General features: G+C 44.4%; 2 protein-coding genes and 1 non-coding gene across 5 annotated transcripts in view; 2 read left to right on the top strand and 1 right to left on the bottom strand.

The window, feature by feature from the left end:
- Positions 1–16887, top strand: part of WWOX (WW domain containing oxidoreductase) — a 538960-nt gene extending 522073 nt beyond the window's left edge. The window contains exon 9 of the mRNA XM_077310532.1: positions 16661–16887. Coding sequence (XP_077166647.1) covers positions 16661–16849 — 189 coding nt within the window. The 3' untranslated portion in view covers positions 16850–16887. The remainder of the gene's footprint in view (positions 1–16660) is intronic.
- Positions 918–26172, bottom strand: part of MAF (MAF bZIP transcription factor) — a 247041-nt gene continuing 221786 nt past the window's right edge. For all 3 annotated transcript variants that reach the window (XR_013226597.1, XM_077310538.1, XM_077310539.1), the window contains one exon: positions 918–18281. Coding sequence is in view for 1 of the 3 variants with exons in the window: in XM_077310538.1 (XP_077166653.1) it covers positions 18233–18281 (49 nt within the window). In the remaining 2 variants the exon portion in view is untranslated. The remainder of the gene's footprint in view (positions 18282–26172) is intronic.
- On the top strand, positions 14534–14605 carry TRNAA-AGC (transfer RNA alanine (anticodon AGC)). Its single transcript has one exon. It is a non-coding gene; the product is annotated as a tRNA-Ala (tRNA).

Here is a 26172-nt window from a genome sequence, read left to right as displayed (position 1 = left end):
ATGAGCATCTGGAGGACCACAGGTTGACTACCCCTGCTTTAAACAACTAAGGGCTCCTTTGGATTGATGTCATTGATGTGAAAGCCGATGCTGCACATCTCCTTACCGCATGATTCTGGTTATGTTGGAAGTGTGAGATTGTGTAGCTCTTGGCTTCCATCACCTCTCCTCATAGTTCAGGAAGGAGCCACCTGGTGTTCTTCCCCCATAACTGGGGGTTTCTGCTGTGACAAAACTACCACGCAGAGTCCAGGTGGGACCTGGAAATCTCCCAGAATTACAACTGAACTCCAGACTATAGAGATCAGTTTCCCTGGAGAAAATGGCAGCTTTGGAGGGTGGACTTCACAGCATTCTACTCTGCTGAGGTCAGCCCTATTCCCAAGCCCTGGCCTCCCCCGGCTACACCCCCAAATCTCCAGGAATTTCCCAATGCAGAGTTGGCAACCATAGGCAGTGACTCTTTGGGAGTTAAACCTGGCCCCCTTTCAATGTAACATTTGAGCTTCTCCTCTGAGCCACAGCCTCTTCACAATAGACTGTATCCTTGTGTATTTTAGTGATCTCCTCCATCTTTGTTTTCCCCTGTCTGGCGGGGGAGCAAATTCTATTATTTATCCATTGCATATTCTGGCCCTAGGCTTATCAACCTCTGTTTAGGGCCTGGAGACACCCAAGAGTTACTATTGTTCTAAGAACAGTTCCCTTGGAGAATAGCAGCTCCAGGGAGGTTGTCTCTATGCCATTATGCCTCTCCGAGGTCCCTCTCCTCTGCCCTCCTTCATCTCCTCCCCCAAATCTCCAGAGTTGGGCACTCCTGTGTGGGTACCTAGAAAGCAAGGGAACCCACTGCAGTGTCATTACAGTCTATACGCCTCATGGGTCAAAGCAACAGAAGAAGCACACACCCCAAGGAATGAAGAACCGATCTAGTAACAAATCTTTAATTTCCAGTGAGCTTTAAAGGGTCTGAGTTGATTTCTTTTTTCTTTTCTTTTCTTTTTTTAAACAAACCAGTTCAAGTACATGCCTTTGGATTATAAAAGTACCTGAAATTGCCTAGAATATCAGCATGCATAACTTGTTGATATTTACATCTATTTACACGGGGGAAACAAACAAACAAAAAAAAAGGAAGATCTACACGTATTTACAATCTACACAGGAGAAGAGAAAGGCAGCAAAATCGTATTTCTTAAAATACAATCCTTTGAATAGTCAGTACATGCATATCGAGATATATTTGCACCAAAGTCCTCCAGACAGGCCTTCGAAACTTACTCTGCTAAAGTATAGCATAGTCAAAGGTCCCCCCTCCCTTTTTTTTTCTTAAAAAAAAAAACAAATGTTGTTTTTATTTTTGTTTCTAGTCTATTTGCATCAAGTGTTTTGAAAATGGTTCGTTAACAGGATGGGCAGCGTTATTTACCCTGGCAGATGAAAGCAACACAACTGTTTCCTAACTAACTAGCAACAAGCTGCTGGTGAATGAACTATCTATTGTTTTCTCATTACCCATCGACCAACATAGAGGGCTCTCTCCTTGTAAAGGCAGTGCCTAAGCTATCACCGTTAATTATAGAAGTAATATAAATGAGGCTCTACAATATGTACTAAATGAAATATTAACAAGACCGGTGTCCTCAGCCTGAGAGATGCACTAAACTCACGCTACGATAGACTATCTATGAAAGTCACACATACATAATAGAGCGGTTCCCAGCTCAGAGTCCGAGGCCAGACCGTTGAGGCTGTATACTAGATCTGGATTATTGCAAAATACATTCCCTTAATTAGCTTCTGGAAGACAGAATTAACACTTGGTGTCATCGCCCCAGTCTCTGGCTTTTCCAAGTGGGTTTTAATGCTAATGTTTCGGTACATGATGCACAGAATAGGGTAAAAAAATCCACTTGGGTGATAAATCAAATGGCTTCAGTTGATTTAGGATTTTTAAGGGTTTCTCTTGGGGGAGGGACCAGAAGCCTTATGAAGTCCTCCAGAGCCAGTCCAATAGAAATGACCGAGAGCTGCATGAAAATAATATGCCCAGTGTTATATTGTGCCACATCATAATTGTGGCCAGTAATGTTACTGCGCAAGGAAGGTTGCCAATCTCAAAGTAGTACCTACAGATCTCTTGGAATTACTCTGAATGGCTAGACTGCAGAGATCAATTCCCCTGGTGGACATGGCAACTCATTATATCCCTGCTGACCTCCCCAATTTCAGCCATCCCCAGTACCCCCCTCCAAATCTTAAGGAATTTCCCAAGTTCAGGGAGTTGGCAACAATGTACTTAAGAGTAGTGCACCCAATGGTGACAATTCTCCTGCTTGCCCACATGCAGCTCCCATGGGTTTCATGGCGGGTGACCCGAAAGGATTTCCTGCCCCCAGAGGGTAGGCTTTGATGGATCTCCCCTTTCTTTTTTAATTTGGACAGTTTGGTCATTCACTTCAGGCAATTCTCTGTCTTACTCACACTCTGTCACCAATTCTTAAAAATCCTTCCCAGAGGAAGCCAGTTGATATCCACCATGAGATGCTGTTCTTTGAAATATTATGCCTGAAGAAATACCTAATTCAGACAGATAACACCAATAGTATTAAAAGACTTGTAGAAATATATACAGTATTGTTAAGTATACATACAATTATATAAATTATATATTTATATAGCATTAAAGTTAATTACAGATAAATCCTCAAACACTTTCGACCAATGTACACGAACGGCAGAATAGGTCTGTTTGTTTTCCAGTTGGGTCACTGTTTATTGATTTACTTCATTTATTGGGGACCCCATTGGGGACCCCAAACGGCTTTACACCATTTTCCCATTCTCCACTTTATCCTCACAACAACCCTGTGAGGTAGGTTAGGCTGAGAGTATGTGACTAGGAAGCTTCCGTGTTTATTTTCCCTGCTTGGCATGACAGAAAAGTCGGACAACCTGTTGTTTGTGTGAAACGGTTGCCAGAGTGTCCATTGTGTTTTGTTCCAGATGATTTCTGGGAACTTCCCAAAACAGATGAAGGACTGAGGCAGAACCCTGGGGACAGTTAAAAGAGGGGGGACCAGAGGCAGATGACAAAATTGGCCTTAAAGCTCCCAATAACTTTTTTAAAAAAATAGGGGAGAGTTGGCAATACCTCTTGAGGAGAAGTTTTCCTCTCCCTGGGATTCTGAGCAGACCGAGAGCTTGTTCTCGAGTATGATCTTCAGGGGAGGTCTTACTTGACGCGGAAGAGGAGACAAAGCATGGCTTTGTAATTAACAAAATAAAAACCTGGAGTGACTGAACATGTTCTAGGTAAGGGATGATGAAGACTGTTGGGCATCAGATTGAAAACAACAGAGGAAAGATGGGAAGTTGGCTTGCTTAAACCCCTAAAAACCTAAAATACGTTGGAAGGGGAGATTTGGGTTGGAGAAAAGGGATGGGGTCAACCCAAAAGTCCCACTTACTTAAAAGTCTTGGAGTTGTTTGTAGAAATGTAGAAACCTTCCAAACACTTTTATGAGATGTGAGCTGATTCCCCCTTTTCTGTGCAGAAGGACATCTACTAGTGCTAGCATTAGTTGAATTGGGGGACCAGCATGCCGTTAATGTCCCCAGACTGCATTTGACCTAGCTCCTCCAAAGGCTGAGTGGGGTGTGGGCCACGACCAATAGGAGTCCTCAAAAAACAAATCTGTTTCAAAGAATGCAAGTTGTTTTGCAGAGTAAAACCCCTGAATGTATTTTTAATCAACCTGCATGGGCTGAATGGGGTTACAATAAACCCCTAAGTAAGTTCTAATGCCTCAGCAGCTGCAAAGCCAATCCTCTTTCCCTCCATTTTCATATTTGAACAGTACAGAGAGTTTATCTTTCATAATACATGGAAAGAATGCTCGGTGTGTGCAGAGAAAAAAAAAAAGTTCCAACCAGAAACGCTTGCTGCCTTTGTACTACTAACTAAACTCTTGCAGGGAATTAACTGAAAGAGAAGCCAGTGAGAGAAAATAAGCAGATTGTCAAAGATTATTTTTGCATCTGCTTTTTATATGCAGTATTGGTTTTAAAATGTCTGGGATGGAATAAATAGTTTGTTGGGGATATCCCACCCCCCTTATTGTTCTGTGATTCTGCTACAGTTTTTTAAAACACACAAACACACACACACACACAAAGAAATCAGAAATTAGCAGAGTGGTGCTCAATTGCTAGAGCTGGTACAAGAGGCAATGTATGATTTTGGACATGAGGATCATTAAGAACAAATTTAGGTCTGATCCCGTACCATCCGATGCTGAGACCAGACTTGCAGCCAATGCATCAGGGGCATGGTTCTCAAATGCAGGAGAATGAGTGGTGTAATGGACCATACTGCTCTGACTGCACGGGACCGCTCTGACTGCATACCGCTCTGGCCCCAAAGTGGGATGATCATCAAAGGACCACCCTAAGGGGTGGCAGCATTTGGGTGAGGGTAGGCATTCTTTCAATTTCAGCTTTAAGACATCTGGATGGTAAATGGGCAAAACCTTTTCCCACTGGAGGACAAAAAAAAAAGTGCCAGATATTTCAGTACTAAACCTGTGAGTACTAAACCAGGTGTCCCATTGAAATGTGTCCCTGTGAGGACACATTTTGGTGTCAGTGCAAATCCGGTGCTGCAATGGGGACACAATAAACTGCAGAACTTAATGCTCCACAGCACCGCACTGGCAGTGGCCCAGCAAGACTGCCACTGTGCAGAATGGGCCAGAGACAGGCAATGGCAAACCATCCCCACTTGTCTTTTGCGTTAAATTGGCTGCAACTCGATAGTACTTTCCCCCGATTTGTGATCTATTGACTTTGGAGCTGTATGTGGGAAAGCCAATCGGATGTCTCCCCACCACCACTTTCTTGCTACAGTAATGATAGTGTAGTGTAACCCAGGAGGGAAAGCAGCTTAGTATTGCTCCATCTCAACGGATCTCAGAAGCTAAGCAGGATCAATACTCATAAGGGAAGACTGTAGAGGAAGGCAATGGCCAACCAACTCTGCTTCTCCCTTGCCTTGGAAGACTGTTGCTGTAAGTTGGCTGAGAGTTGATGGCACTTTACACACAGTCTACATCCTCATCCCCTTCCTTCCCACTTGCACTGGATGTGATACTCTAGTCCTGTGCCTGCTGTTGTAGGACAAAGATTTTCAAAGTTCTACATCTATCAATAAATACATGTAGGCATCATGTTTTCAAATGGGCTGGGACTGAGCCATGCAGAAGTAGTCAAGATGTAGATGAGACTGAAAAAAATTGTGATTATTAATTCATCCTTGACTAGATACAACATAGATGCGAGGGGATTCCAGGAAGATTCAAGAAATCTGTTTACTGACTACTGTTCATGGCAGAACAGTCAAGAACCAAAGACATTTCTATGTAATTAATCAGGTTGAGATGTGGCACCAAATGAAAGGAGACAAAGTAGCATTATGAGATTGGATCAAAGTTTCAGGGCCAATGAGTTATGGAAAGGATATAGGATGTTTGTGATATAATGGGAGGAACACTACAGAAGTCAAACAATTGATGGGCACTATCCAACCAAAGTAAAGCACTTTCAGTCCCATTAGCTTCAATGGGAACATTAAATGCATACTTAAATCTCCCATTGAAATCAATGGGACTTAAAAGTGGATGCATTTCAAGTCGAGGAGATCCAATACAGTATAGAGTTGCTGCAGTTGGACATTTCACTAGATAATGAATTCTGAACTATTCGTAGTCCAAATATAGCCCTGTTTGCGTAGCAAACAATCATGTCAGGTAATCTGCAACAACATCATTTCGAGCTTGAACAATGAGCTGTGCTTGAGCTCTGATTGACCGTTTACGCACTGGGAACTTCACTGCCCAGCTCCCATGCAGGAGCACAAATTGGGGTTGGATGAGGTGCACCGGGCCAAAGGCTCCCCTGTGTGGGTTCAGGAAGAGGTGGGGCAACCTGCCACGACTAAAACTCCAGCCTGCAGCCTGGCATGAAACCTCCAGTGCATAAACGGTCATTATGGTAACAAACCCAAGCTGATTTGTCCAGTAGATTTTTTTTAATGCTGTTTATGAAATACAAAATTAACACAGGCTTGTATCCAAACCATGCATATTCCTCCATTCACTGAAGGAGATCTTTGGATCCAAGCTGTGCTCCTTCAGTAATGGGATGTCTTGAGACAAAAGGATTAGGTCAATGGAACATGGTTTTTATCCTTTGCAGTTGCATACAATGAAAATGTTGACCCTTATTTAGGGACATGCCTTTTGTACTTTAAACTATTGAATCCCGTCATATCAATTGGCTGATAAAAGAGGAAATAAATTCTCTGTTGATAATCCCTTACGTATAACTTGGATTTTGCTTTACCAGCACACAATAAGTAAAGACAGATCAGAGGGTTTAAAATAAGATTTGAAACTGGAATGGTGATGGTTTATGACTTTTTGGCATAGTAAAAATGAAATCTAATCTAATCTGGACTAAAGCTGGGAGTGAGAAAGCTGGTAGGACTTTTGAGGAGGAGGAGGAGGAGGAGGAGGAGGAGAGTTGGCTTTATACCTTGCTTTTCACTACTTGAAGGAGACTAAAAGCAGCTTACAATTGCCTTCCCTTCCTCTCCCCTCAATAGACACCCTGTGAGGCTGGTGAGGCTGAGAGAGTCTGCTCTGTGAGAACAGATGTATGCACTGTGACTAGCCCAAGGTCACCCAGCTGGCTGCATGTGGAGGAGTGGGGAATCAAACCCAGCTTTCCAGATTAGCAACAGCCACTCTTAACCACTATACCAAGCTGGCCTACACAGAACTTGGCTATTGTTCATTAAAACTTAACAAATAACATGCAACACCGAGCACTACTTAAGAAGCTCTTGAACTTAATTCAGCAAAACCAAGTCTTTGAAAGGTTTTCTTTTCTCCTCCATTTGTAGACTCTATAGACTGATGATGATGTCCCCCATTGGCAGCTTTGAAACATTTGACTGGTTTGGAGGCAGTATTTGAAGCATGATTAAAGGTTCATTTGGGCTTCTCCCAGAGTCTTTGCCCTGGACCTGAGTCACTGCAGCGGGCCACTTCTCTTGCAAGTCAACATGGGCTGACCTCATCTCGGATCATTAGCCCTGTACACAACTGACAATCTTTTGACAGCCCGAATAGAGTGGAAACAAACATTGTTTAGATTGTCCAAACCCAAAACCATTGTTTAGATTACAATTTGGAGAGGAAGGGGACCACAATAGGATGTGAACTATTTGTGACAACTGACAGGTTCATTGTTTGAAGGGGTTTTAATGGCTGGTTAAGATAAAGTCTTTTTTTAAAAAAACGAAGTGACGTATGAACATGGTACAAAGCAACTGGCAGTGAAAGCCATTTGGTGGTGATTAAAGCATGCTTTTTATCAGTTTAGAGGATCTTTCATCTTGGATCAGCAGTCTGGAATTGTTTACTAATTAGTTTCCTGACATCCTCTTTTGTCTTACACTGATGGTACATGAACCAGAAAGACAGGGAGCAAAACAAATACTCCCCCTCATCGTCCCTAATTAATATACATTATGAAACCCATTAGTCTTCACCCTTATAAAGCTGCCTGTTTTTTTTTAAGAACAACTAAGGGTGTATCTATACCACAGAGTTAAATAGGTTTTATGACAATGTCCGTCACAACTTCTCTCAAAGAATTCTGGGAACTGTAGTTTGGAAAAAAAGTGTTGGGGATCCTTTTTGATGTCTTTAGCCATTCCTCACAGAACTGCAGTTCTCAAACTTCAGGTTGCCAGCTCTGGACTGGGAAATTCCTAGAGATTTGGGGAAGGAAGGGACCTGAGCAGAGTATAATGCTATATAGTCTGGATTTAGAGTCTGGAGATCGGTTGTAAATCCAGGATTTCTCCAGGCCCTGCCTGAAGGTTGGCAACCCTAACTATCAAACTAATATAGGCTTATTTCCCCTCTAAAGCACTTGTTCTCTGTACATATAAAAAGGGTACTTTGGCTTCTCTAGCATTTCTAAGCTACTTATCTCTTCCCCACTGTCCATTGTGAGATCATAGACCAGGAGTGGCCAAACTGTGGCTCTGCACAAGGCCATGCTGGCAGAGGCTCATGGCAATTGCAATCCATGGACATCTGGAGATTTACAGTTCAGCCACCCCTGCCATTCGCTGACTTCCCTTCAACTGTTGAGTCCTCTTCTCCATTAAGCTTAATCAGATTTTCTTGGATACTTGGCTGCCCCAATGCTGTATGCAACAGGCAGTTCTGCAAAGTGTGTTGAGTTTGCTTCTTTTCTTCTTCTCTTACTTGGAAATGGCACCTATTGGGGCTATTTCTTAGTCCGCGGCGACCTGCAAGGTGTCACAGGAGGGATGTGGGTTGAGTAGTAACGGATAATAGGATTCTGATAACTAAACAAAAGCTTATCCCTTTGCCACTAATCTGAGTAATCAGCAAAGCTGCAATGTTAGATCACTTGATTGAGTTAAACGATTCTGATCGACCAGAAAGGTGTCTCCAATGAACAGTGGCTGAGGTTTAAAAAAAAAAAAAGTAAATTACTTGACTAAATAGTACATTTTTCTTCTTCCAACACAGAGAGGAAATGCTTCCTCTAAGGCAGAGCTCCCAGATCTTTTTGAGTCTGTGGGTATGTTTGGAATTCTGACTTGGGGCAGTGGGCACAATCACAAAATGTCAGGGAGTGAGGCTGTGTAAAACTCTAAGGGTAACTTGTAAAGATTTCAGTCAGGATGACTTTCAATCTTCACAGCCAATCAGAAGCAAGAGCCTCCCCTAGCCCTACCTACTTTCTAAAAGTACATGGCAGGCACCAGGAATGGTGTTCTTGGGTGCTTGTCACCCACAGGCATCACACTGGGAACCCTTGGTCTAAGCCCTGGTTTAGACATCCAGAAAGAGGTGAAAGATTGATTAGGTGGTAGACTAGACTGTTCAACTTCAGACTGCACTGGAAAGTTTATCTTGTTCTAAGTTCCCTAACACAAATAATTCCCACAAGTAGCAAACTATTACAGCAGGTTAAAGGTTAATCTGTCTTCCTTCTCCCCGACTGGCTAAATGCTGTTGAAGCTTCTATATGGGGAACCATTGGCAAAGTCACTCTTCCTGCCTGGGACCATCCATTTCCCCACTTTGACCAGGCCAAAATGTGCAGGTATATAATCTAAAAACAAAATATGTTTTTAAATCAGAATTCCTGTTTATTCAAATGCATATTTCATTATAAATCAACTGCAACTAGAGCTAAACCCAATCATCACTTAATAAAAAGGATTAACACTCTTCCAGATAGTTCTAAGAAAGGCTCCCAGTTGATCAGGCGTTATTTTATAGGGAACAAATTGATCTTTCTCCCTTCCTTCCCAATTCCAAGCAACCAGATCCAGGAGTGTTGTCCTTGAGCAAATCAAAAGATATGTAAAATTGTGCAAATTTAATCAATTAGTCAACTAGAATAGCCTTCTTTGATTGGGTGACAGCCCAGGAATAATAAGATATTTAAATGAAAGGGGGCGGAGAATTAAGCAGGGGCATAAGGTTATTTATTTTATGGAGGATTTTCTTTAGTTCACAAGGGGCTTTGAGCAGCCTATGTTTGGACTATGGGAATTAAACTGATATATACAATGCAATGCAAACAAAACAAAGAATAAGCTTGTTTATCATTGATAACTGATCTGTGCAGGAATGAAGGAGAACAAAACATCTTTAGAGAGAGCAGAAAAATTAGCCTTTTGCATAGATCATAGTCACTTTATTTTACCCAGAAAAATCCTCTACAAGTCTATGGAAATGACAATTCTTCTATCATTGCCTTTGGATTGATCTATAATGTAATAAGAGTGATTATATTCATGCTGTGAAATTCTTTAACCTAGCTGGAAAGACTAAACTAAAATACAGAAAGTCTATCATTCTCTATTCTATTACACCGGCTTATAGAGTTAGTTCTTATCCAGGTTTTAAATTTTATGGGATGTTTTCATGGAAATGATATTAAATAGTGTAATTTAACAAAAGCTGTCAAATTTAACTTGAATAGGTATACTTAGACGGAAAATAATGAGAACGATATCAGCTCCACTGAAAAGAACAAGGGCTTTCAAATTCCAGGTTTGAAATGTCTAAGGCCTCTTCCGCTTGAGCAAATGTGAATGTAAACTGGTTCCAAGTTCAGATTCAAGATTGGCCCTGTCCCCATCACTTGGACAACAGGGGTCATGAACTCCCCCTTCTCCAATCAACCATCCTCACACCAACTTCAAATAGTAGGGCTCTGTCATTCAATCCACTTTGGGACCTAGTGGACCAAGATGTAGATTGTAGAAAGAGATGTTTGCTAAAAAAAAAAAAAAAAAAACCCTCTTAATTTGGGGTGGTGAACTAACCCATTGATTCCTATTAAAAATATCCAGGGCTAAGTAAACAGTCTCTAGAACGTATGGCTGCTTTGACAGGTGGTTTAATTGTGGGGATGAAAGAAGAAGCAGAGAAGAAGGCAGATCCCAAATGTGAACTTTAAAGTGACAATAGACACTTCTTTCTAGTAAGTTTTCCTTCCACAGAGAAAGCCTTCCTTTAACAGTCTTTCTCAACTTTTTTTATCGTTGAGAACCCCCTGAAACATTCTTCAAGCTTCAAGAAACTCTAGAAGTGATCATGCAGAATATGGTTGGGAAGCATAGCCCTCCTGGCACTCTTGTTCTTCCCCTCCCCTCCAGGCTGATCATTGGCCATTAAGGGGTGGGGGTTTATATGACCATGTATGGTATATATGGTTATATGACCATGTATGGTCATATCACCTGACAAATTTTAAAAATATGTTAAAATTAATTAACTCCCACACATTCAGGAAACCCTTCCAGGGCCATCAAAATCCCCCAGGGTTTCACAACACCCTGGTTGAGAAAGCCTACTCTAACAGAGGAAGTCTTTCTTCTTTGGAGGAAAGAAGCCATAGATTCCAGCTGGTGGATGGAAATTGTTGGATTCAACTCGCTATGTTTTAAGTAACAAAACTTCTTCAGAGGCAGAGCAAATGAACCAGTTTCAATACAGGAAATTCTTAAAGAGACATCATGCGATCAATACATTTTGAGAACTTTTAAACAGTTTGTCAATGAAAACTAGTTCATTTCTCTTAAGGAAGACTTTTTTATTTACAAATGCACTTGGTCCTTAATATAGTGATTAGCTCCCCTGAGTTTTGCTGTTTTCTTCATTTCCTGAAGAGCTGGAATCATGACATGAACACATGTCACAGAGGTGGAAAGCCCCAGCATCCTTTAGAACAGGGGGGCTGGGTCTTTTGGGACCTTTGGAATTCTGACACAAGATGGAGGGGGGTACAACCACAAAATAGCCCCTAAGGGAAGTGAAACAAACCATAAAATGGCCATTATGGGAGGTGAAGTCAAGTGGTAACACAGGAAGCCTAAATAATAAAAATTACAAGAATGATTTTTTTTCAAGACGCTGGAAAAGAGGAGTGAGAGACAGAATAAAACCAACATGGTACTGGGAGCTGCCACCGAAATGTTATTTTAATTTGCATAGCAATCAGACTTCCATTGACCAATCAGAAACTCTGGTGGGGAGGAGTCTTACTTGACCTCACCTACTTTCTAAAGCAGTGCCATGGCATTCCCAGGCACCACTTGGGGGGATCCCGGCTTTAGCCCCTTGTACTTGTTCCATATCAAAGTAGACAGACACTGCTTGATGGTAGCCATGCAGATGGCATTGTACAGTGAGATGTATGCAACTACAGATTTGTCGTTCTGCAGAGTTGCACAACTGAGTTATGGAACGAATGCTGTACCAACACATTCAAACAGCTGTGGTAACTTAGGTAGAGTGGATCAGGCTGCCCTAAATATTTTCTCTGGAGTTGGTTCCCACACTCAACTGGCTAACCTTTGGAGTGATGAACTATCCAATGGCCTGCATTCATGAGCAGCTCTGTTCACACATCACAAATACAAGTCCTGCAGCGCATCACAAATACAAGTCCTCAAAGTTACTTTGAGTTGGCACAGCTGTCTGAACACCCCACTCTAAGCTCCATTTGTATTGGCCCTGTCACTGGTGTAGTGGTAGAGCTTCCTCCACATGCAGCCAGCTGGGTGACCTTGGCTAGTCTGAGGAAGAGTGCATGCACTAGAAAGCTCACACTTTGAATAAATCTCTGTTGGTCTTAAAGGTGCTGTTGGAATCAAATTTTGTTGTGCTACTTCAGACCAATCCAGCTACCCTCTTGAATTTGGTTAGGTTCTCCTAGAGTTGTTCCCACAGAGCTCTCTCAGCCACACCTACCACACAGGGTATCTTTTGTGGGAGCAAGAAGGTGTTTGCAAACCACTTTGAGACTTCTTCGAATAGTGCAAAGTGGGGTATAAAAACCAGCTCTTCTCTCTCCCTCAGGGTGGCTTTTTTCTGATTACCGCTCTCCTGCTGTTGATGCATTGTCAAGTCTATGAGCTGCCATAAATTCTGCAGAGAAGAAAATAACTTTGAGAACAAGCATTGGGATGGAGAAAAACAACTGCCTCAGCCACATTAATTCAGTACTTACCCCAGCTTAATTTTGGGGGGTGCCAGATTCAGCAAACCCTTTTATCCAGGTTGCTATAGAATAATAATTATTTACTAGAGTCATGAATACACTTACATTCTCATAAGGCGCTGGATAAACTGTATTGGTTTTAAATTAGGCCTGAATGCATATTGTCTCCCTAAGTGATCGAGCCTATTATTTTTAATTACGGCTTCCAAGCAAACTGGAGCCAGGCCTTCCTCACAGACGCTCCGCCTGCGTTCTGTCGATTTCAGCAATGCGTTGGCAAGCATAGATCATGTGCACGGCCCGGGTTCTGCATTTAAAAGTATTTAACATGCTGTTTGCAAACAACTCTAATTCTGCACTCAATGCAGGTCAGTCCTGTGACCCATCTTTGTCGGAAATCTTGTGCAGTGTTCTTAGACTCATTTTTGCCATTGTTTGTACTACCTACCATGTACACGTCAGTTTTGCTAGGTAAGTGGAAGAACAACTGCTGGGCTGAAGCCAAAATCCCTGCATCAGAATTCTCAGAGTGAGCCTACATGATATCCTGGGAAACCTACAGCCAATCTCCAAGGTTTTCTGTTTTGGGACTGAATGCAGCTGTTGGATGGGAGGGGGGGGGGTGGCAGGCCTTGAATTATAGGGGACTAAGGTCTCCTTAACAAAGCCCCCCTGTTGCTCGAGGGCTACAAGGGAGTTGTACAAATTGAGGGCTACAGGAATTGCATTTAGTTAGGTTCAAATGGAGACCGGGACATTGGTTTATGGGTTTTACACAAGCTGCTGACTTTTTCGGGGGAGTAGGGCTAGGGACGTTGAACCCTTCCCTCTTTAACAGTCATCCCCATATTTGTTTAATGCAAGAGAAATACCAGCAGCATTCACTAACCTTGTGTGTCTCCCCCCTTGCCCCCTCCAAGAACCAATTGTACCTGAAAGAACAATTTAGAACAAGAAAAAAGGTTTAGGAGGTGTTAAGTAATCCAAGTCCATGCACCCCTTCCCTACTCACATTATCACCCACCTCGAAGCCTTTAAATTGAACAGTAGCCCAGTCAGGGAATCTTCCAGAATACTGTTGAGTTTGTTCCTTAATTATATCCCATTTAGTTTCCAACAGGCACTCTTGTGTTTTCATGCAGCCATGAGGGCTAGAAACTTATTTTGTTGGAACAACGAACCACCAATTTCCCCAGGAAGCAGAATTATGTGTTCTCCTCTACTTTTTTCTCATCTAAATAGCCCCACTCAAAACATACAGTTATGATGTTTAGCCATTTGCTCCTAGAAGGCTGCAGGTGGGGAAGTGGTGAGAGGAAGCAGTCCTACACGCATAGGTGTATGCTGGGGATGGAAAGCAATGGACAAGAGGGAGAGAAGGGCTCTTTCCCAGCTCTAACTTAGCTACCGTATTTCATAAAGATTTATCTATTGCTAGAAACAGGACTTGAAGAGAGCAGAAGGCCCCTGGAGTTGTACAAATTAAGATCCACATTCTTTACTGTGGCTGGCTGGTGTCACCCACACCGTTTAAGTTGTTGACCAGAGATATATGGACAGTTTTGGCTCCAGTCCCAGTGGCACTTTATGTGATAGACCATAATTGAAGTGGCTAGGTTTGTTTGGAACAAAAGGGTTTTAAAAATAATAATTAAAAAAATAAAATCCATTAGGTTGTCTTAGAACAGCAAAGCAGTACATTTCATGGGATTTGGGAAACATGCCCTCCCCTCTACGATGCTAAATCAGGGTTTTCGAGCTCTACAGGGGTGGCTTCCACCCATGAAGGAAATCACAGCAGGGTCTGCAAAGACTGCCAACCTGAGCCAGAGCTCCATAAGTATACTACGCAAATAGGATGTTCCACACACTCCAAGCAGCTATCCAAATTAGGCCTGTTTGAGAAGGGGCTGTGGCTCAGTGGTAGAACATTGGCCTAGCGTGCAGAAGGTCCCAGGTTCAATCCCTGGCAGCTCTGGTTAAAAGTACAAGGGAGTAAGTGATGATGAAAGTTTTTTCTTGAAACCCTGGAGAGGTTTGGGTAGATGGTAGTGATTTCAATGGACCAAGGTCTGATCCAGTATAAGGCAGCTTGTTGTATGTTCATGTGTCTATTCCCACCCCTCACTTTTACAGCTATATTTTCATATCACCCACAAAGACAGTTTGATCAGTTAAATATTCATATAGATGCTGCGGTTTTAGTATGTGAGAGAAATTCCCATCATGGTTCAAAGTTTGCTCTTGGATCCTTTTTTTTATATTTTCTTTTCCTTTTTTAAAAAGTGTGCTCCTTTTCAGAGCATTTGTTGTGGTTACGTTTTGATCCTTCCTACAGCTGCGTTATCAGTAAAAGGGATCAAACCTTTAGCAGGCTGGCTAACGTTGTTCGTCAAAGCAATTAAAGGGCACCAGTGAAAGAGCCATGCTTGGGAGACTGACAGGGCAACCCCAAGCAGTGTTCCACCCTTCTAAGGGAAATGAAGTCGGCGGGGCTTAAGGGAAACGGTATTGTTGAGTCGCAACCAACTCATAACAGTGCCATGAGGTTCCACCTTACTGGGTTTTCAAGGCAAGAGATGAGCTGCAATGGTCTGCCTTCCTCATTGGAGCTGCCCCCGGTCTTCCTTGGTGGCCTCCTCTCCATGTCCTGATCCTGCTTATCTTCTGAGCTCTGAAAAATCAGGCTATTAGGACTATTAGGGCTGCAGGGTATAATTCTGCTTTAAAAGGCCAAGTGAATCTCATATGAAGGGGAGGTGGAGCTCTACTGCCCAGAAACTCTAAAGGGTGTCTGCAAAAGAATGGGATGGGTCTGGAAAGGAATGGAATAAACCGTCATTAAGTCTGTCTTGTTCACCATGACTTCCCCTCACCTATATCTTAGTCTTATGGGCTATCCCATTCCACATGTCCTGTCCCCCATCCCCAGCAGCTGCAACTATAACATCGTTTTCTGGGCAAAGTGTAAGAAGGAGGACAAAGGTGCTTGCCCATAGACAATTTTGAGGAACTCAAAACACCGTTGTTTTTTTAAAAAATCCTCACGATTGATAGCGTCAAGCTGTGTTCTCTGACAAATGGCAAACCTGAGTCATACGTGCCAAGGCCTCTTGCTGATGTTGGCGTAGTAGACCAAAGTAAATGCCAATTTGTACAGTCAAGTCGTAGAAGCGTTGGACTCCCCAAACCGAGCTATCTAGCTATGTAGCAGCTTTTGTGGCCTTGACCTCAAAGCACCATCTCTTTCCTTCCCAAAGGTCTACCCGCCGTGAGCTATTGCTGCCATGTTATTTCACAGCGTTTCCAACCTACAGATAGAGCCTGGAGATCCCCAGAATTACAAATGATCTCTAGATAGCAGAGATGAGTTCCCCTGGAGAACGCAGCTGATGGGGGGGTGGACTTTATGGCATTATACCCCACTGAAGTCTCTTCCTTCCTCCCCAAGCTTCCCCCAAATCTCCAGGAAATTCCCAGCCCAGAGTTGGAAACCCTATATTTTTACCATTGAGCGGATGAGATTTGCATATGTAAATAACATAAATATCAGGATACTTTTATTTTTTAAAAAGAGGAATACTTATGGCAGGCCATTAGAAAGCAAAACCTGGCGCTCTGAAAGGAGGTAGGGTGGGCCCCTCTCTTGGCCAAGCCTTGAGGGACTCTGGAGCCAAGCATAATTGCTAAGCTGCCCCTGACATTATTCCTCAAGTACGTCAGTTTGGTGTAGTGGTTCGGAGTGCGGACTTCTAATCTGGCATGCTGGGTTTGATTCTGCACTCCCCCACATGTAGCCAAGCTGGGTGACCTTGGGCTCGCTATGGCGCTGAGAAAACTGTTCTGACCAAGCAGTGATATCAGGGCTCTCTCAGCCTCACCTACCTCACAGGGTCTGTTGTGGGGAGAGGAAAGGGAAAGCGATTATAAGCCGTTTTGAGACTCCTTTGGGTAGAGAAAAGCGGGATATAAGAACCAACTCTTTTTCTTCTCCCTTAAAACTCACAGTTGTCGTCCTTTTGTTTAATTGCAGCAACAAGGAGCCGCCACCAGCGTCTATTGTGCTTGTGCTCCCGAGCTGGAAGGCCTGGGAGGGATGTACTTCAACAACTGTTGTCGTTGCACACCGTCGGAGGAGGCGGAGAACGAGGCAACTGCACGGGCCTTGTGGGAGCTGAGTGAGAAGCTGATCCAAGAGCGCATCGACAGCTCCAGCACATAAGAAGAGCTTTGCGAATGAGAGAAACCTACCAAGCATAGGTACTCAGGCAGGGAGCGATAAAAGAGAAGGGGGTAGGGGGGAGAAAAGAAAAACTGCCAACAAGCTTTTCGTTTAGAGCAGGGGTAGTCAAACTGTGGCCCTCCAGATGTCCATGGACTACAATTCCCATGAGCCCCTGCCAGCATTTGCTGGGAATTGTAGTCCATGGACATCTGGAGGGCTACAGTTTGACTACCCCTGGTTTAGAGGGTCATATAAAGAGGGTTATAGGATAGCATTTATGACGTAGAGAACAATGCTTAAAAAAACAGGGTGGGCAGCCGGGAGCAGTGGGGGGGGGGGTCTGCAGACAGTATAGGTTTGTTGCTCTGATTATTCAAAGGACCTTGGGATTTTCTTGGGGTCAAAGGACATTGGGGTATTCTAGGTGTATACTCCCCATTTATAAGTGTACATCTTTAAAAAAAAACAAAAACAAACCAAGAGCAAATGTGGAGAATGCTTATGACCCAACTATGCTCATTGGGAGATGCTCCATGAGGCATGACTGGCCCACAGTGCCATCTTCAGCAGAGTGGTACCCTTCTAAGCTAAGTGGTCTCCATGGGCTTAACAGGGGTGGAATTCTGCTTAGGATGGTGCTACGGGGTTCCTTCTGTTCAGAAACATGGTTCAGAAGGCAGGAGCTACTCTCTGGAGGGTGCAGTTTGTGATCGGGTTTCTTAAGTCTCTGTTGAGGGCCTCCCGTTGCCCGTGATGCTGATAACAGTTAACATATAGAGGGGTGTGACAAAACCACCCCCAGTTTTTAAATAACCAAAAAGTCTCCTTGGCTGCAAATAAAACTACCTTGCCAAGAAAGAGAAGGTGCCCAAAGTCCAGGTTACTCTGTTTCTAATTAAATATATTGCCGGATTTCCTTAAAATATGATATTAAAAGGTACATTTGCAAACCATTCTCTAAATACGACTGGGATAATGTTGTCTCATTTATAAACAGAGGATGTAATCAATTGAAAGGGGTTCAAATGTGTTCCATCAAGTTCTTGGATTACAGTTTTAGGGAAGGCTTGATTCTACCGGATGTCTCCAGTGTCCCAGGTTCTCTCGGCACTGTGTTCTGTTCTGTTCCGTTTCTTTCTTTCTTTCTTTTTTTCAATTTAAATGTAGTAAAAGAACATGCTTGAATATTTGTCACCTGAAGAGCAAGTCTGTCTTGTTCCCATGAAAGTTCCCGTTTGTTTGTTTTTTTAAGAAAAGAAAACTTGAGGAAAAATAAAGAACTCTTCAACGCCATGGAAACGCCATTATTGTTCTGTTCTTCCTTTTGTTCTGAGTTCATTTGTCTGTGGGGATTATTTTGCTTGTGCTTTGAAGCTGTCTTCATGCCAGAAAATTGTTGTAAGCCATCTGCAATCCAGCATCAGGTTTTCTGTAAGCAAATAAATAAATAAAAATAAATAAAGTGGTTATTTAAATCACCTATTGTTTAGTTACTTCTGGAGAAACATGATTTTGTGCACCTTTTACTCTTTTTCAACTCAAGGAGTCTCCTTGTGTGTAACTGGTAGGACAGGATTCTCAAACCTTGTTGTTCGAGTGGGCAGTTGGGAGTGTCTGTGGTGCAATGGCACATCCTTCAGGGAAAGTGCATTATACAGGCTCTAACATTTTGGACTGTTTCCATTGCTAGACTTGAAATCATTTTATTCTATATAGCCAATGCTGCTGGGTCTCATACATGGCGTTTCCTTCCTCCTATTTCCTATCACCATATGCCTCTAACAGGCATCTCTGTCTCCTCCTGTCCCTGATGTGTAGAAACCAAAAGAGGAGCCTTTCTCATCCCTCTCCGCGAATGTCAGGAAAAGCTTCATTCTCAAGCTGACTCTTAAAACGCAGGAGTCATTAAAAAAAATGCTGGCAATCTGATTATTACAAGGACTAAAACTACAACTACTAAGGTTTTTTAGTTGTTGTTTTAAAGCATCTGCAGAAAGCATGTCATGTACACTTCCATAGTAATCCATTCATAGGGATCAATAACTGGCAGCCCCAGATCAAATCCAGCTCTTGGGGAGTTCTGTCCATTCCCCTTCCACAGTGCGGGAGCGCTGTGGTCCCCTCTGGGGTAACAAAGTGGGATTGTGGCACTCCACCCTCTCCTCAAAGTAGCCCTCTGGCAAACGTAACTGCCAGCCTCACATGGTATCATTCCCTTATTGCAGATACGATACTCAGGCATAGACAAAGAGTTTAGTTTTGAACTGGGGACTTTCCAGCACGTGGTTCACACTGGTAGCCCCTCCGCCACGTTGGAGCTGACATTTTATTTTGTTTTCACATTTAGACTTGAAAGCAGGCCAGTGAAACCTTGTGAGATCCCCCTCCCTCCCTTTCAGTCTTAAAAGTGGGTTACCTTTTTTTTTGTTTTAAGGTAAGTTGATTTGCCTTGTTTTTTTTGCAACAAGAGAGCTTTTTTTCTTTTTACAGAAAGAACTTCACAGCTAATTGCAAGCAGAAAGAACAATCCAGATCGTTTTGTTTTTCGTTAACATGAAAAGACTGACAACTCTTCTGTCCTTCAACATCAGTGGGCTTCTGTGGGGGCATCTCTGCTTACAAAAGCCCTGTTGTGGGACCATGCAGCCTCAGCACCTGAACGCATGAAGCTGCCTTACACTGAATCATACCCCAAGTCAATATTGTCCCAAGTCAGAATCGGCAGCAGCTTTCCAGGGTCTGGGGATGAGGGCTTTTCCATCACCTCCTACCTGCTCCTTTTAACTGGAGATGCCAGGAATTGAACTGGGGACCTTCTACATGCCAAGCAGATGAACCACTGAACCACAGCCCTTCCCCTTGCACCTTGAGTGCAAAGGCCATACATTGTTGCACACAAAGGCCCTTCTCCCTGGAACTGTGGCAGGTTGCCCCACTCTCCATTCTTCTGAGTGAGCAAGAATCCCATTTTTGTCTGAGTTCCAGGTTATCCAAACATGAAAAATACAGCAACAACAGATCATCCTGGTCTCAAAAGTCCATCCCACATAACTGGTTGGAGAGTGGTCCATTCAGAAGTGTTTCTTCACACAAGATAGAATGAGGCAACCATCTGCCATTGTGGTGTATGATTACAGTGTCAGATTAGGATTTGGGAAATCCAGGGTCAACCCCCTGTTCTGTTATGGAAACTTGCTGGGAGCCCCTTGGCCAGTCTCACACTTCTAGCCTAACCTACCTCACAGGTATGTTTTTCAGCTCTGGATTGCGAAATAACTGGAGATTTAGGGGGTTGGGGGGTCTTAAATCAAATATAACGTCATAGAGTCCACTTTCCAAACTGATCACTGTTACAATCCCATATCTTCAGACAACACCTGGAGGTTGGCAGCGCTATGCACAGGGTTGTTGTGAAGATAAAACGAAGGGGAGAAAATGTTGTATTACAAGCTAAGTCCAAAGTGTGGAGATGTGCACAATTAAAAAAGGATCCTTAAAATTGGCTTTAAAACTGTTGGATTACAGCCCATGAAAGCCATTAGTCGAGATGGCTAAATGGAACCTCCAGGTTTGGAGGCAGTGTACCTTTGAATACCAATAGCTGGGAGGTAACAACAAGAAACTTTGGCCTCGGTGTGCAGGTTGTGGGGATTCTGGAGGCATCCCTGGGAAACGGTACAAGGAAAGGTGGGTCTAGGTTGACTCAGCAGGGCCTTTCTTACCTTCTTATCTAAGCTCCCTAGAAAAGGGGCATGTTGATTCCTCTTTTGCTAGGCCAAACCTTGTCATAAGGCTAAAATCCACCTTCAACGGCAAGCTACTTTCAGCCTTCCATCATTTCAGACCCCCCCCCTTGAGCAACCAAAGTAGCGATATTTAAAAAGGAATGAAATGGCTTTGTGATAAATAAAAAGGAACAATATTTCCAAAATAATTGCTACTTTGCACTTTGATAAATGCTTCAAGTGCTCGATACTTCAAAGCCATTAGCTTTAAACCTCGCATTGTACTTCGGTACATAATTCAGTGCATTTCCCTTCAGTCAAATTTATTTATTGATCAGCTGATATATGCATTCCCAGATAATTTACCTAAATTGGTGCCTTAAAGTATTCCCCCCCCCCTCCCCTGAATGAGTTCTATAAGTCTGTGCTCAAGACGGTGATACCTGAGATGACTGCAGGAGCAAATCTGAGAAAGGTGAGCATGCGGCCGTCCCACAGACCATACCACCTGAGGCTGAGGAGACTCATGGCCTGTGCATCCCTTCAAGAGCATTACTTAACATTCCCTGCAGGAGCAAATGCCAGCCATTCACTGCTAAGGAAGAAAGGAGCTCCGTGTTTTCCTCACAACAATCGAACATGGGTCTCCCAGATCCTGGTCTAACACTCTAGCCACTACACCAGCGGTCCCCAACCCCCGGGCCGGGAACCAGGACCGGTCCGTGGATCCGTTGGTCCTGGACCGCGGCTCCTCCTTGTCGTCCCCTCTGGCTGCTGCCTCGGGGGCTGCCCTGCCACTCTGCCGCCGGCTCACCTTTGGTGCTCTCTGGCGGCCGCCATGGCTGAGGCTCCCCCTAGGTGTGGCACTGTGCAGCTGCTGCTGGCAGCGCCCCCTAGGCGGGGGCGGGAAGTCAGGGGCGCCGGCAGGAAAGCAAGTGGAGCAGGGGCTCAGGCGGTGACATCCCTCGGCAAAAGGGATGGTCTCAGTAAAATTGTCAAGTGTTGATCAGTCCCCGGTGATAAAAAGGTTGGAGACCACTGCACTATACCATACTCAGTCTCCAAAATCTTTGTCTTTCTCCCCTCTCACCAGAGCCTGGAACCCCACACCCACTGAAGACCCTCCCTTTCATTATAATAATTCTCAAAATTGGGGACAAAAAGGAGAACACTCCACCCGCCCTGAATGTGCAGCAAGAGAACAAAAAATGTGACGAACAGAGACTTAGTAAGGAAGCCACATCTAAGTCCATTAAACAACAAGCGCCTATCTAAATGGCCTTGTCTCCAATGCCCCAATGTAAAGGACCTAATTTGGAAATGCTCAGTAATCTTTGGCCACTGCCCCAGCCTCAGCAACCCAGAGGAGGTTCAGATCCAGCATGAGGGAGTTTTCCTTGCCACCTTAAGGCAGGCATTTCTCACCATCCATATATGCCCTTCACTGTCCAAAGGAGGCTCAAAGCGGCTTACAATCACCTTCCTCTCCCCACAAAAAGACACCCTGTGAGGTGGGTAGGGCTGAGAGACCTCTGACAGGACTGTTTTGTAAGAACAGAACTATCAGGCCTGTGACTATCCCAAGGTCACCCAGCTGGCTGCATGTGGAGGAGCGGGGAATGCAAACCCAGCTTGCCGGATTGGTAGCTGCCACTCTTAACCTCTACACCAATTTACTTCATGTATCCCCTCTCCTTCCCCCCGCCCCCTAGCAAGTCACGTCATCCCCCCTCTCCTCCATTTTATTCTCACAACAACCCTGTGAGATAATCTGGCAAAGAATGGATGACTGGCCCAAGGTCACCGAGTGAGCTTCCATATCGGAGCTGGGATTTGAAACCTGGAATCATCTATATCCTAATCTGACACTCTAATCCAAGGGTAGTCAAACTGCGGCCCTCCAGATGTCCATGGACTACAATTCCCAGAAGCCCCTGCCAGCATCCGCTGGCAGGGGCTCCTGGGAATTGTAGTCCACGGACATCTGGAGGGCCGCAGTTTGACTACCCCTGCTCTAATCATTACACACATGCACAAAGACACATGAACCCGTGTAGCTTCTACTGAATCAGACCTCTGAGATATCAAAATCAGCCTTGCCCATGGCTCTCCAGGGCTTCAGGCAGAAGTCTTCCGCATCCCCTGCATCCCGGTTCTTTCAACTGGAGATGCTGGGGATTGAACTTGGGACTGTCTACAACGTGTAGCATCGGCTACACAACTAAACCACAGCCCCTTCCATGCACCACCCTGGCTCCTTCCTGGAGACGGTTTGCTTAAATATGCCACGAATCCAACCCATGCAGAGCATACGTTCCCTTTATTGGCACCTTCCACAGAACAAAAGACAAACGCTTCCTTGGGGCAAGACGGCATTAGTATTAGAAAGCCTCTTTCAGCAACGCTGCAGTAATTTGACTTGTGTCAAGGTTGAATAGCTCTCTGCCAGGTGTTACAACTCATGACCTTTCCAGCCAAACACACTTATACTAACCAGTTTACCACTGGAACAATCAATATCTTGTAAGTGAGATAGTCTAGACAGATCCTCCTTTGTCCTCTGGTCTTATTTGAAGCTTAAGAACTGATAATTATATCTGGCTGGAAAGAGAACGGCCTGCACGCTCTTCCTCCCTCTTGGCCAACGCCATCCTTGAAGGTTTTGTACGGATAACATCTCAGCTTTGGTGAAATTTCAACCGCCCGGGCACATCCCCCTCCCTCCGTTTAAAGGTTTAGTGTTTTTCACATGGCTTCACCATGAAAAGGCATCTGAGGGGAAGCTTATCCCTATCATCTCACTCCAGTGAGAAAGGTTAAAGGCCTTCTTCCAATCTAAGGAGGCGTCCTTCTACTTTAAGAGGCTCTTCATTTGGAGGAAGAGCCACTTAAGTCGGAGGCTACTCGGCAGCCGGTTGGCTCATCCCCAATGAAATGTTTTGCCTTGTTGGGACATTGCAAACACTTGATTTTTTATTAAAAGAAATCATAATTTAACCGCCATGTTGATTGCTGGAGACCCTGTGTTAGTCTGAGCAACTGAGTAATGCTTAGATCACAAGTTAGTCTGAGTATTGCTCACCACCCTGGTTCTTTTTAGCAACTGTAGGACTGGGATGAACAGCCTTCCCTTGAAGGTTCCAGGTCCTTACTGTGTGTGCTGGCAGAAGACCCTGGGTGCAAAATAAGCAGCTGGCCCTACCCCAGTCTTTCTCAACTAGAGTTTCATGAAACTCTGGGGTTCCCCTTAAGGTCCTGGAAGGGCTTCCTGAAGGGGTGGGAAATAATTAATTCCATCTAATTTTAGTTTGTTAAACATTTATCGGGTGATATGACCATATGTAGTCATGTCAACTTGCCCCCCACCAGGGGCCCATGGTGGGCCTGGAGAGAGTAGGAAGGGGAGGGGCCCAGGGATGGCGTGTACCCAGCTATGTTTCCCAGCCATATTCACCCCAATTGCACCACTTCTGGGGTTTCTCGAAGCCTGAAGAATATTTCGGGAGGGGGGGTCTCAATGTTATAAAGAAACAAAGGCTGCCCTACTGTGTTCTACTCCATGGAGCCCCCTTCAAAACGATCAGCAGGGAAAATGCAAAAAGAACAAAAGGACCAATGAAATCAGCTAAGACACCCCCTCTCCCCTCCCCTTCTCTGCCATAAGGAAAGGCATTGGGGGAGACAGGGCGAAAACATTAGCAGGCTCTAATCCTTAGTTGGATCTAATCCTCTTGTGGCGCAGAGTGGTAAGGCAGCCGTCTGAAAGCTCTGCCCATGAGGCTGGGAGTTCGATTCCAGCAGCCGGCTCAAGGTCGACACAGCCTTCCATCCTTCCGAGGTCGGTAAAATGAGTACCCAGCTTGCTTGCTGGGGGGTAAATGGTAATGACTGGGGAAGGCACTGGCAAACCACCCCGTATTGAGTCTGCCATGAAAACGCTAGAGGGCGTCACCCGAAGGGTCAGACATGACTCGGTGCTTGCACAGGGGATACCTTTACCTTTACCTTTAATCCTTAGTTTGACTCCTTTTTCTTTTTCAGTGCCATTTATTAAAAGAGCACAGGTTGGATTTCTCTTTCTCCTCCCCAAACCCACAGGCAGAGAGAGAGAGAGAGAGCAGGGCTTGCTGCTTTAGCAGAGGTGCTTTCCAGGTGGCGTTTCACGAATTAGCTCCGTGCCTTTAAGCGAGGAGATTGCTTTGGTAAGAGTGCAGCGTGGCAGTTGTAAAAGTGTCAAGGTGTTATGAATGTCCTGATGATAGAGCCCAGTTGTTATTTGCGGAGGAGTGAGGGGAGGATAGCTAATGATGTGCAGCATGTAAAATGTCTGTTCCTCTAATCCATCTGTGTGGAGGGGAGCGAGGGAGAAGGGAGAAATCCGGGGGAATTTGTCTGGACAGCTGGAGATAAAGCGAGCCCTGATGGAGTCGTCTGCCACTGCCTGTCAACGGGCATTCAATGCAAAGGTGTGCACAAGGTGTTGTGTTCGCCTTTTTCTTTTGTCTGGGTTTTAGCAACAAGAGCCACCAAATATGCCTGCTAATGATTTGTTCTGCCCCCTTAACTGAAGAATAAACAACAACCGCCCCCCCCAATCAGATCTACTCAAGGAACTAATCTGCTTCGCTGGCCAATGTGCCTCGGTAATAGGGTCGGTGATGCCAGACTTTCTTTGCAGGATCTGAGTTCGAGTTATGTCACGATGCACTGCGGAAAGCAGGACAGGCAGAACATGTATGTGTTTTCCAAACTCTGCGGGAGATCACAATGAAAGTCAGTTTGGTCCTGGTGTTGGGTAGAATCTAAGAGGCTGTGGTTCAAATCCGTTCACTGCCCGCCAGATGGACATATTATAGCCTAAGCTACCTCACTGTGTTGTTGTGCTGTATGCCACGGCCTGCAAGTATTCATCAAGCACACGGGGATGCCAATCTCTAGAGATCTCCTGCTGTTACAATTCATCTCTAGAGCTCTAAATTTAGTTCCACTGCAGTTCCCCTGGAGAAAATGGCTACTTTGGAGGATGTTTATGGCATTATACCCTGTGCCCACCCCAAATCACACCCTCTCCAGGCTCTACCTCCCAAAACTCCAGTATTTGCCAACCCAGAACTGGCAACCCCAGGGACTGATAAACTTATTGTGCCACTGGGTTTTGTGGGTCAAAGTCCTCAAAGCATGTCAGGTAACAAATACACACAGGTACAGAGAGAATTAGGGAGGGAGGGAAATTCTTCAGAAGAATGGCCAGGAGGCCCAATGGCACTCCACAAGAGACAGGTGTGGTATATTACTTTGCAGAGCAAGACTCAGTCAAAAGAGTACGCAGCATACCTATGTGTGGGATACTGGTCCTTTGGGTCTCCCGTAAGAATCTCCATCCACTATCCTCCTGTTTGTACTTGTGTGTGTGTGTGTATCTGCCCAGTGAATGTTACATTTCATGCATCTGCTGCAGTGAGCTCACAAAACCCTCCGCTACCGTAAATCTGTACATCTTTAAGGTGCTATTTTCACTCCAGCATCAACACATGGCTGCAGCCTCTGGAATCTGTCACTGTCTGCAAAGCGATTGCTTTATATAAATAATCCTGG

This window comes from Paroedura picta, chromosome 14, assembly GCF_049243985.1.
Source record: "Paroedura picta isolate Pp20150507F chromosome 14, Ppicta_v3.0, whole genome shotgun sequence".
NCBI lineage: Eukaryota > Metazoa > Chordata > Lepidosauria > Squamata > Gekkonidae > Paroedura > Paroedura picta.
This window is presented reverse-complemented; position numbering and strand designations above follow the sequence as displayed.